Source organism: Rhinolophus sinicus, chromosome 6, assembly GCF_057876585.1.
Source record: "Rhinolophus sinicus isolate RSI-liver-muscle chromosome 6, RSI-T2T, whole genome shotgun sequence".
NCBI lineage: Eukaryota > Metazoa > Chordata > Mammalia > Chiroptera > Rhinolophidae > Rhinolophus > Rhinolophus sinicus.
Window position 1 is genome coordinate 54,066,613 of NC_142506.1, and position 12,945 is coordinate 54,079,557.

Below are 12,945 nucleotides of genomic sequence, written 5' to 3' on the forward strand. Positions count from 1 at the left end.
CCTTATCGATTTTATAGATGTCTCATAGAATTTAGGGTCAACCAGATTCGGTATCTTTATAATTAGGAGACTGTTCTCTTACTTGCGACTTGATTACAACAGAAAAAAGGGGGGGAAATAATTTCCAAAGATGGAGAATTTCATGTCAGAATGCAATCATGAATGGAGGCTCTTAAATTGACTTCCTTGGACCCTTTCAAATACAGTAACTACAGCCTGCCTTGGATGGTGAAAGGTCATAGGTCGGAGGGCACACTTCAGGGACCCCTCAGGTTTCTCTCCAGCTCTGTTTCCACTTCAAGATACCTGTCTTTGGGTAACATCACGAGGTTTACACATTTCTCACTTGACTAGGTCTCCTAGTACTAAAAGTCTAATTGAAAATGCACAAAATCAACTTCCTGATTTCCTCCCAGCCTACTCCACCTCAGTTGGAGCCTTCCCAATCTCAGTTGATAGTGATTCATCTTCTGTTACCCAACCTGAAACCTCAGAGTGGTCTTTGACTTCTCTCTCTTTCACATCCCCCATCCAATCCACCAGGAAATTCTGTGCACTCAACCTTACAAACACATCCCGAACCAAGTGCTTGCTACCTTTTCTGTTGCTACCATCCTGCTCTCAGCCACTATCATCTGTTGCCTGTAAAATGCAAGTGTCACAACGGGTCTCCCTGTTTCTCCCTGGGCCCTTGCTCTCCATCCTCTGGAGGATGCTCAGAACATGGAAGCTGGAGCAGACCTTCCCTCTGTTTGGGATGCTCCCACAGCTCCCCGTTGCTCAGAGTGACGGTCACGTCCTTACCCCGGATTCCCACGACTCAAAGTGGGGTCCCGGCAGCTGCTAGCCCCTCAGGCTACCAGTCTACTAGGAAATAAGTAAAGAAATGAAAAGTTGACATTTAGAAACTTTATAGTAACTTGATATGACAAACTTTCTGTGACTGTAATAATAAACCAGTGGGATTTCACTTTCGTCGTTTTTTTAAATGTCATTTTTCTAGTAATCCATTCATTAAATTTCACAAAAATATTAGTCTGCAGTGGATTAGGAAAAGAAATTGTCCTTCATAACGGGAGTAAGAGCAGCAGCGGCTTCACGTCGCCCAGCCCAGCTCCCTCTCTGAGCTCACCCCCTCTCTGCGCTCCAGCCAGCCTGGCCTCCTCCTGCGTTTGCCCACACCCCACCTCAAGGCCTGTGCACTGGATGCTTCCTCGGTCTTTCCCCCAGATCTGCTAAGGTGGCCTCCCTCATTTCCTCGGAGTTTCCATCAAATCTCACTTTCTCAGAGGTGTAATCTGACGACCCTATTTAAAATAACCTTTTTTCCACCCCAGCCCTCACTCCCTTACCCTTCTCTAGTTTTCCTCATTCTGTAACATATATCGGTTGTGATGTACTGTATAAATGACTTCTTTATTTGCTTTTACATGTAGGAAGTAATTATGGGGGAATAGGCAGTAGGAGAAGGGGATATTATAGGAGAGGAAGAAAGCAGGATTTTACCCACCGAGGAAGATGACAAAATCTCCCTAGAGCAAAAAACTCCATGTGTTTTTTCTTAGGCTTAAAAAAAAGCATCTCAGGGCCACACAGCATGACTTTACTTGTTTGAAGGCATGGCCAGGCACAGGAAGCCATCCTCCTTGACAGAAAATGCAGCTTCGGGAGAGCTTCACGAAAGCAGTCAGTGGGGAAGAAGGCTTGGCCTGGCCAGAGCTGTCACATCCAGCATGGCCATCACCAGGGCAACGGGAGGCACCGCCTCACCTAGCTCGGGGGCTCCCCAGATCCTTCATGTTAGGCAACTGTACATGCTGCTCCACACACAGGCACAAGAGGACCTGCCCTTAAGAAATGCTGACAATGACATTGCTATGTGCCAGGCATAGCACCTAGAGAGGCGGCACGAGACGGTGAAAACCAGCCGAGGCCTTGGATCCATCTCTGGTTTGCACCCACACCTCTGATAAAGGCTGAGACTCTTCTTATAACAACACAGCTTTTCTCATACTTCTGAGGGGCTGTAGGGCAGACTAGCTTCTAAAGGAGCTGCCGCGGCACCACCAAACCTGAGATACTCAAGCCCGTGCTAAGCAACGTTCTGTGACAAATGGGCTCCTTCAGCTGAGACCACAGCTACTTTTTAACACCCTAAGTCTTTCTTTTGCTTCAGGATCTGCAGCCAGGGCTGCGTCTGAGGTGCAAAGGGCCACCCTATCAGGTAAGTTCCTCTTGCGTACAGAGAACACTACACCCCAAATTGCAAACAACCAATATCTAGGCATACTTTTTATAACAGCCTACTAGTAAGCTTGGGGGGCAGCATAGACACTGATTTCCTATTATCAAGCTCTCGGGGCCTTCATGGTAAAATGAGCTGCTCTATGTTCCCTCTTGGGTGAACTCTAGGACCCTAATTCTCAACCCAGCCCCATGGCTCTTAGTCACCAGCCCCAGCTAGCAGATCAGATCCATTGGTAGTAATTATTGGGTGATTACTGCCAACGTAATGTGAAGCCAATGAATCTGGGGCCTGCCACACTAGAGAAACACGCCTGACTAACCCAAGACTTAACTCATGAGTGATCATGCCAGGCAGTGAATGGGAAACAGGAGACTAGTGATTTCATTTAACCCCAATAAACAGACTCTTGCAGCCTCCCTCGCCGTCCTGTAACTGCTTTGTCACCATTACCTGAACTACGCAATGGCTTTCTAACGGGCCTCCCTGCTGCCTTCAGTCCACCTTTCATCTTCCAAACTGCTTTGAGAGAGCTCTTGCTACAGCTCACATATCATTGTGTCATTTCTCCACATGAAGATTCTGATGGGTTCTCACTGCCTATGGGATAAAGGCAGAAGGATCTCCATCGGCTTTTCTGCCTCCCTTTTTGGTCCCAACAGCCCTCTGTCCACCCTATGCTCTGTCACAATTATGCACATTGCTTCACCCCCAAAACAACGCACACGATGCCATGTGTCCCATGCATCTCTGCCTTAACTAGCCAGTGCCCTTCCTCCACTCTTGGCTTATTCAGAACTCTCTCATCTTTCAAGCTTGGCTCAGCTACACCCCTTCCAATGAGGACTGCCCCATCGTCCTTTTTGTTTCATGACACTGAAGTTCCCAAAATACAATGTATCAAAAGCTGAAGCTCTCAGTAGCAAAAACATCTTTATTCATATTACTTGGGGGGAAAAAACGCATAGCCAGATTACTAACTGGTAATGGCAGCTAAATCATTTTATCATCCAAAGATGAAAACCTTTATTAAAGACTCACTGATTCACCAACTTTAATAGAGAATCTGCTCACTAAATGTAGGGCTCATTTAGCGGGAACATATATATGAAACTCTGCCATTGATCAGTGGATGCTTTAATGGAATAGAACAAAATCGCATTAAAATATTAATGCCACTGACCACTGCTTTGCCATTTCAGTACAGCTCTTATGGAAAATGCAATAAATCATTTCCAACATAGGAGTAATATCATGAAAGATATTTGCTGGATATTGAATATATTGCTTACTTGAAAATCTCAAGACAAAATGAACCCCTTCTCCATGAAGCCCATCTTTTAATTATGTACAACTGAGTGGCTAATAAGACCAAATTAAAGATAGATTTTGTTTTCATTTCTGGAATTACTTGTCACAATTATGAATTTTTTATACTAATACTGGCTCTGAACTGAAAAAAGACTGAAAAAAATCTCACTTCTTTTAAAAGTCAAACCCGAGTGTTATTCTTGTTTCTTTTCTCTGTTACATCCTCATAGCCAGTCAATTATCAAATCCTGCTAATTTCAGCTTCTAAATACTAGACCCTTCAGATCCCCCCTCACAAGCCACTACCTGAATTCCCCCCTGAATTCCGCCATCATCACTTCTAGCCTGGATTACTGCATCAGCCTGACCCTCTCCCAACCTTGCCTACACACAGACAATCTGATCACGCAGTTCCTCTGATTAAACCCTTCCCTGACATTCCCCAGGCCTGACCCCCTCCCTTTCCATACGTCTTTACTGAGTGCCCCTATGCAGCAGGCACTGTTACAGAAACTTCAGAGGAACCAAGTTCCTTACTAAGGCCCCCATGGGTTCTGGGTCAGGTCTCTGCACATTCCCTCATCTGCTGGTCACATCTGAATTCTTCAGTCTACTGATGTCAACTGCTTCCTGCTCCTTGCAGCCACCATTCCATCTCTGGCCTCGGTGTCTATGTCTAGCATGCCTTCCCCATCCTCGCCAACGCTACCTCTATGGATGCTTTAAGAGTCTGGGAGTCACTTCTCTGGAACCTTGTTTGAGCACCTTCCCAGCCCACCTCACCTTCACCCCTTCCCACCGCCTGGCTGTCCCTGCTCTGAGCTTCTATAAAGCCCGTGCACATTCATATATTGTACTTCTCATATTCTATTACCGTTTTCTGTTCTGTGTCCGTTTCCTCAGTGATACCCTGAACTCCAGAAGGCAAGGCTGAGTCTTACTCACCGTTGTATTCCCAATGTCCACCTCAGTACAGGACTGCAGTGCGGGTGTGGTGAGTTTGTTAAATGACTTAGCAAATCAGTGAAGATGGCTGAGAAGAGAAACAGACTGCCCTAATCCCTAAACACTTTAGATTAAAGCTGACATTAGGGCTACCGATAAGCTCAATTTATGCAAATCACATTTCTCCCAACTGATATGGCTCCACAGAACGCTGGCAGCCAGTGGCATTGTTTGTAACTGCTACGACCTCTTCCTCCCAGGAATTCTCATGAGGGTGGCCTGGACTGTCCAGCTTTCTTCCTTGATTTATGATTTTGGAGACTGTGAGATGACAATATACATTTTGTAGTTTAGCAAAACTCTGAAGAGGCAGCCATCAGCAACCCAGCCTGTGAGCCATGACTTAAACCATAATATGAACATCTCTGTAGGAGCAGACAAGAAACCCAAAACCAAAAAAAGGAAGAAAAAAAAAAACACCCAAAAAACCACCACCAACAACAAAGCAAAACAAACTCACAACATATGCAACAACTCAGCATTACAATGAAAATCCGTAAATAGCAAAGTATTATAAATGGTGCTGGTTTAAAGGGAAATGGTCCAAAAGTGGTCCAAAGGGGGCTCGTGAAGAGAAACAAAGGGTAGAAAATTTCCATGGTGACTTCTGTTATCGTGGAACCCCAAGCAATTTTTCCAGTTCCCATTGTCTAAGGTTTGAAACGTCCCCATCTTACCCCGGCAATGGGCTGGCTTTCATGTGACTTTCTTTCCAGGGCCCATAGGACACACCTGAGGACCGCTGGTAGTTTCAAATTGGAGGCAGAGTCTATTCCACCTCTGGTTTTGTCCTGAGCAAGCCTCATTCACCCAACAAATACAGACTGCAGAGCTACGGTATTACAGGCACGGTGGAGTCTTCCCCCATGGAGCCTGCGTTCTGGTACTTCCATCCCAAATAGCACATATTAAAACTGGACGTGCCCTCATGAGCAATAAAGCTAAAATGCAAAGTTGATGTTGTGAAATAACCCAAATTTCTAAACTTACTTCTTTATCCAATTGAACTAAAGCAAATGTTTACATGCTACGAAGGAATTAGCCCCTTATTCAACCTCAAAAGCCTTTGGTCATGGCTCCCCTTCTCCAGTCCCTCTGCCCCGAGGGGCTGGTTTGAACGGTGCAGGATCATTTTAGGTGTTGTGGGTGGCTGCAGGCATTGAATAAGCAGGGACTAGGATGACCAGTGAAGTGACAGTCCTACACGAGGAACAGCTGTTCCATCCAGAATGCCAGCAGCGCCCCCAAGGGGAATCATTGCTGGCCAGTACACTCCATTTAAGAGGAAGTCAGTTCAGCAAATGGTTATTGAACGCCTCCTGGGTGCAAGTACAGTGCTTGGTGCTAAAGGAGACTCAGAAGTCAGACACACCTGCCTGACCTCAGGAAGCTCGTAGCTGAACAGAGAAGTCAGCAAAAGAGCCCGGATAAATGCCATCGGAATATGAACTATCACGAGCAGGGAGCGCGCAGAGAGAAAGAGATTCCTTAACTCTGGAAAACCAGGAAAGGCTTTACAGAAGAGATGGTGTTTGAGAGGCCCTGAGGGGTGGATAACATTAAGACAGGGAAAAACAGTGGGCAGAGGGAGCGGGGACAATGGAGCAGAGAAAGCGTCACGCACCAAGACACATGTAATGGTAGGAAAAAGCTATTTTCTGAACAAGCTTCTAGGAGAAGGACTGAGGGGGAGAACCCTCTCTTTGCCGAGAAGTTGCTTTGACAAGTACCGTCGGGGAAAACGCCAGCATATGTAGGGCCTGTTGCCGGGCGAACTATTTTGTGTCAGGTGAGAGGAAGGGTTTGTTTGTTGCTCCAGAGATGGAAAGAGAAGGATGTGAAAAAGTGAAATAAGCCCCAAAAGACAAGGTGTGTTTTCAACTAAATGAAAATCACCAAGGAGAATCGCATCTAGCCAAACCTAGAACACAAGACTTAAGACAATTCTTTGTTGTTTCTGAAAACTCCAGTTGTTTCTAATAGCTTTTCTGTTGGCTGATCAAGTTACTTGTTTTTTTGTTTTTTTAATTTAATAAAATATTGTCATCAGCATCACCATCATCACGATCATTCACGACAGCAGCAGCCAACCCTCAGCTCCCAAACGATGCTACTGAAGGTGGATAGTGGTCCCTTTGAAGTCACATATGGCCTTGAAGTCACATATGCCCCCAGAAAAAAAGATCGAAGTTCCCCAATATTGTTGACAGATCTCCTGTGTACCTAGTCCTGAAAACTGGAAATTCAGTAAGTGGCTGTACAAGTGATAGCTTATTCAGTTGAAAATCAGTTTGGAGAGAGTCTTATCAATGCCAAATCCTTCTCTACATAAAATATGGTAGCTCTGAGTTTAGGTTTTATTGGCTGAGTGCCACATAAATGCAATAAAAGCTTATGATACTCTGTTTCACTGCACAAAATATCCACTTTAGCAAAGTGGAAGGTAGAAGGCAACTGGGTTCTAAGAAGTGTAAAATCTGTAACCCAGAATTCAGGGTAGTAATTGTGCAAACGCTGTACAGGCTTGGGGTCAGCAGCTTTGGAGCAGCCCACCTGCAGCTGCCCTGTGAGACCTTGGACTTCTGAGAAGGTTCCTCATCAAATGAGGCTGGCTTGGCAGTATGCAAACCTGGAAAGGTCAAGGCCAAATCACTGCTGGAGGTCATGCTCTCTGTCCTCTATTCCCTGTACATGTTTGCTTGAATAATCACCCAGAAATGCTGACAGGTTTGTAAAGGTGCACTGACAACCCCAAAAAAATAAAGCTTGTTTGCTTTCTTAATACAAAGGTAAATACGAGTCACCTTCAAAATGTGATCAGTAGCCTTGGGATCTCATTCACAAGCTGGCTTGCCCTTCCTGTCAATAGAAGGGTGACCACTTGCAGAAATGTGAGAGGTCACTGAACTGTCATGTCCACAAAACACATACATTCTGTCACACACACACACCTCTCTCATACACATACAATAGGAACTGTCATCATCCAGAAAAATAGTGATTAAAAGAAAAAGCCCATCGATAATCTGGGAGAAGTAATGATGGGTAAATCAGTCACTGCGTAGAGGTTTTATGTATATTCTCCTTGGCACAAGGACAGCGAAAAGCTGTCCCTGGGGAACAACTAACTTTAGGGAAGGCCCATGCTGAGAGGGTGTTTGATGGAAAAGGACTGGGAAACATGGGTTCCTTACCTCCTCCCCGGCCTCGATGTCTCGGACTGCACGCAGTAAGAGGTGGGGCCCGTTGAACACAATCGAACAGTTGGGGTCACAGCTGTGATTGAGCAAAGACATGCTGGAGGAAAGAACAAGAAGAGAGAGCATCATGGCTCAGTAGACACAGTCAAACATCTAAATTTAATGAATACAATGGGCAAAAGACACTTCAGCTTGCGGGGAGGGGCACTGCTCAGGTTTACAGCGCACCAGGGATTGAGTCCGCTGGGGGCATTCACACAAATGTCACTAGCCCACTTCAGATGAACTGAAATGTTCCCCAAGATGGAGGCTAATTGGGGACGTTGTTCATAAAAAATTTTCTGAGTCCATTTTGAGGGTCGGTGTGGGAAGGTAGTTATCTTATTAGATGCCAGGCAGTAAGGCAACCCAACATGAAGCTAGGGGAAAAAAAATCTCACTCAGTTGTGAAGAAACCATCTCTGAGCAATCGCTGCGGCAGAGACACCACTGACCTTTCGCACACAGGATCTCATTTGCTCAGCTCCTTCGGGGGAGCTGCCGCCTCTGTTCGAACATCCACGGCTACATTGCAGAATAATTAGGGGTACTTCCTCTTAAATAGAAAGCTCAGGTGGCCTTGCTAACTAGATCCTGATGAATTCTGGGCTGTGGCCCAGTCCCGTTATTACCATGGGATAAAAGGCAATGGATTTAAGCTGCCACCATATTTGATAAGTTAGAATCACCGTAACTGAGCAGTGACTACGTATGAAGTGCTTTCTTAGCACCTGAGTGTGTTTATCAAATTGAATCATCATGATAATCTTATGAGGATCATTTACAGATGAAGAAACTGACACACGGCAGTTAAGTGACTTGCCCAAGGACACACGACTAGTTGAGTGGTGACTGAATTTGAACCAACTGATCTGAAGTCAGAGCTCATGTGCTGAACCATTCATTCTGTTACTGCTTTCGGCGGATTAATACCAACAGACCTGCAGTGTATGATACTTGTGAGGAGTAAGAAAAGAAACTGAATTCTCAGATTCACAATTAATTATAAGAAAGATGTTAGTTGTATTTGGACCTTAATGGCATGAAAACAAAATGAAACTAGGAGTGACTGTGGAGTCACTCGATGGTAAAGGTCACTTGTGTGACAGCCAGAGAGGCCACTTCAGAAGGCCCAACCCTGACAGTTTGCTTGCCTCAGAGAACGCTAAGGCAAAGGACAAAATGAACCCTATGGTACAGTCCAGAGAGTCTGGTGAAATAATCATGTGCTTCACTCGGCTCAGGGCAAGGGTGGGGGAATAACCAAATCTCATCCTGACTTTATGAGAACAAGAATTTAGGTCTGAGGTCTGCCGCTTTGTGGATACCACAGCCTATAATGTGGGGTTCTACAATTGTTTTCTTTACACTTAACATTTTCCAATTTTCTTGTAATTCATCATTAGGTTTCAAGCCTGGCTCTTGAACGAACTGCTGCAATGGCCTTTCTAACCACCTCCAAAAGGCTGGGGAGCTGGGTGAGAATTAAGGTTGTTTATTCGGTAAACAAAACACCATCCGCCATACCTAGGATACAGGCCGACACCGACTTCCTGCATCTCAGCATTACAGATGGTGAACGAATTGCAGATCACCTGTGAAAATGAGGGGACAATCAGGGTTACCAGAGTCACCTAAGGAACTTCACAGGCAAGAGAAGAAAACTTTTCAGAACAAAATCTAGTATTTGCTTTGGAAAGACCCAAGCCAACTATGGATGCTCTGTCATTTGCAAAACGATATACCTGGGACCCACTTTCCTTAAGCATGTTGGGTGGTTAAGTATAGAAATACCAACATCCTGTAAAACATGTCAGGCTTACACAGGGCCTGTGAGTTTCACTCCTAATCCTCTCCCCCAAAGTTACGCGGTTACATAAAGTGTTCAAAATTCCGGACACAAATAATCTGTTTATTGAGAACCAGACTCCTGCCATGGCAGACATTTCACTCAGACTGTTTGCAATTTCCAAATGCCACTGTGTATCTGATGAGTAACAGCAACGTGTCTTTTCGTCTTACAAAGAGTGAAATGCACCCTGAGTGTGTTTGTGACGCAAGTGCTGACAGACCACCGCGAGCACAGGAAGTCATTCAGTCAGGCCAGAGCATTTACTCGGCGCCTGGAACCCCTCACCGAGGAGATGGCGTGGCCATGCATCCTACGGGGGGATGGGGCAAAAGAAATAAAAGAGGCAGTTACTGTGCTCAGGAACCTAAAACCTAGGAAAGAGGCCATACGGAACCATGGAAGGAACACTGGACTTCCAATCAGAACATCTAGGTCCTGGCCACACATCACTGCCTCAGGCAGGTGTTTGGATACAGAGCGGTGAAGAAAAAGACAAAATTCCTGCCTTAATGGCGCTTACATTCTTGTGGGAGAGACAGATAAAACTCAATGATAGAAAATGTCACATGTGGATAAATGCTAAGCAAGAAATAAGGTAAAGAGACAGAGGCCAAAGCGCTCGGGAAAGCTCCTTAGAAGGAGGTGACATTTCAGGGGACACCCGAAGGAACGGTGTGAATGAACATGTGCATAGCGAGGTGATGAAGACTCAGGTCAGGAGAAAGAGCAAGTCAAAGGCGCTGAGGTGGGGACGTCCTTGGGTACCGAGTGACAACAGGAAGGAAGGCAAGTGTGGCCAAAGCAGAGTCGGTGAGAAGAAGGGTGAGATATACGATCAGAGAGGTAGCTAGATCATACAGGAACGTGTAGCCATGTTTGCATTTTATTCCGAATGAGATGGAAAGCCATTGGGTTGATTCTGAGCCAAGGAGTGAATGGATCTGATTTCTATTTTGAAAGGGTCACTCTGGCTGTTGTGTAGAGAACAGGTTGTAGAAAGACAAGGGGGGAAGGAGAGGAGACAGTCAGGAGGCCAGTGCAACAGCCCAGGCAAGCGACGATGGTGGCTCAGCTGCTGGGAGCAGCAGTGGGGAGAAGGGGAGGCAGTGCGAACAGATTTACTGATGGGCTCCCAGCTTGCTCGAAGGGCTGCTTCCGGGGAATGAAAAGAGTCAAGGAAAATGCTGGAGTGAAGGACTGAACAAGAAAATTACGGCTGCCGTTTGCTAAGATCATGAAGCCTGCTGCACCATGCGGTTTTGCACAATTTGCAGAGAAAGAGAAACCACACCACCCTGGTCTGTGGCCAAGGAGACAAACTCCTTGGGGCCCGAGTCACAACGCAGGACAGAGAGGCAGCAGGAGGCTGGATGGCCTCTGCCCATTGCAGCCAGTTCAACAGGTCCAGAGAGGAGCTCAAGAGGGCACAGCCGGGCACGACACAGCATGACGGTTCTCGGGGGTCAAAACCAGAAGCTGCTGCCCTGGGCCAAGGCCGGACAGAGGCCCCGATGGCAGCTTCAGGCGCTCACGGCACAGACACCAATCCCTGACCAGAAAACATCCCATGGGCACCCCTCTACCGTCCTTGCATACATCAAAGGAAACTGTTTATTAAGCTGGTGTACACATTTTTTCAAAAGAACACCTTGATAGGAACGGGTTTGTTGCATATACTCAGGAGGAAGTCCAATGGTTCAGTTTTTGTTATGTTAAATCTGAAATAGCTTGTTAGACATACCCAACCCAAGATGGAATGAACAGCTGGGGTTTGGGGAGCAGTTGGGCTGGGCATGGAAACTTAGGACAAATCAGAACAAAATCCATCAAGGAGAAAGCAGAAGAGGCCGCTACAGACTTGAGATGAATCAGTGACTGCAAACGGAGGCTGACTTGTTTGTTGTTATAAAGTTTCTCCAAAGGAAAAAGCAGCAACAACAAACTTCTCTAAATCAGGTTTATGTGAAAGAACATGAAGTACAAGAAAGCGCTCAGTCCTCCGAGACTATTCCGCTGCTCTAAAGAGCTTTTACATGAAATCTACTACAACTGATCACGATTTGGCATTTTTCCTCTAAAAGTCTGATAAAACTGCACTTTCAAATCAGGAAATAAATTGGTGTATATACACATATTTTAAACACATACTAGTTAAATTGCTTTAAGGGCATCTGTTTTATATTAAGTTGAAACAGTGTATTGCCTATACATATTTATGTATAAAATGGATGGTAAAAACGCAGGACAAAAAATCCTGTGTTTTCTTTTGGAAACTTTGAAAAATGGGTATGAATTTCGGGGTGGGGGTGGGGTGGAGATGAACTTTAACATGTATTTTTAAAGTGTAGTCAGGACTCTACCTGAAGCAATCCACCAGTGAAAAACCAGGCCCAACAGATCTAACTAACTTGTGAACTTTTGAATCAAATGCAAATGGAAACATTTTATGAACTGTGAAACAAAGTAAAGGTTTTTCTACAATAGGTTTATTCTGGTGGAATTTTTCAAAAGGAAGAGTGAACAAGGGAAATGTCAACGTGGCCATCTCTTTCCTCAGGACACTTGACCTAATCCTCAGGCTTAGCTGACTAGATTGTGAAATACTCAGAAGGCAACGGTAGTTTTCATTTACCACTGCGTTGCCTGGCACACGGAACACGAATGAGCATGTTTTCCGAGAGATGGATGGTTGCACGGTGTGGCCCTCAGCATGCCCAGAGGGTCATTATCCAGAACAGGATCAGAGAAGATGCCAGAAACAAATCATAGGTACTCTGTAGGTGTGGAAGGGGAGAGATGGATGTAGTTCTGTGCCATGAACAGGAGTGAGAAGTAAAGTTTCCACCTCTCTTGTCCTTAGGCATCTAATCTTCATATGTCCCTGCTAATATCTGTCCATTCTTTCTCTCCATGCTAGTTCATTTTGTTCCATCCTCTTTTCAATTAGCCCAGTGGATGGGATGACAGACTTATCTATCAGAAGAGCAGAAGGATTTGTGTGATTCTCTGCTTAAAATCCCTGGGGCCTGATACATTGGGCACAAAATAAATATTTGTAAAATGAATGAATGAATGAATGGTAGTAGTCTCCATGTTTCTCTTTCCCTTTCACTTCTCTTGCATCTTTTCCTTTCATTCTTCACTTTCTTTCCTTGTTTTCCTTTCCCTGTTTTCACTATTATCCGTCTGTCACCCTCATCTCTCATTCTGCCCCACTCTACATGAGTAGGATGTTTTCAAGTTTTATTTAACAAATGCTAGACAAGTCCCTCACTTGTATTACTCTGAGAAGA

General features: G+C 45.2%; 1 protein-coding gene across 2 annotated transcripts in view; it reads right to left on the reverse strand.

Moving 5' to 3' along the window:
• Positions 1-12,945, reverse strand: part of SMYD3 (SET and MYND domain containing 3) — a 555,557-nt gene that overhangs the window by 123,367 nt on the left and 419,245 nt on the right. For both annotated transcript variants that reach the window (XM_019730893.3, XM_074316893.2), the window contains 2 exons: positions 9,328-9,395; positions 7,756-7,858 (listed from right to left, as the gene is read on the reverse strand). In XM_019730893.3, the coding sequence (XP_019586452.1) occupies positions 7,756-7,858; positions 9,328-9,395 (171 nt within the window). The remainder of the gene's footprint in view (positions 1-7,755; positions 7,859-9,327; positions 9,396-12,945) is intronic.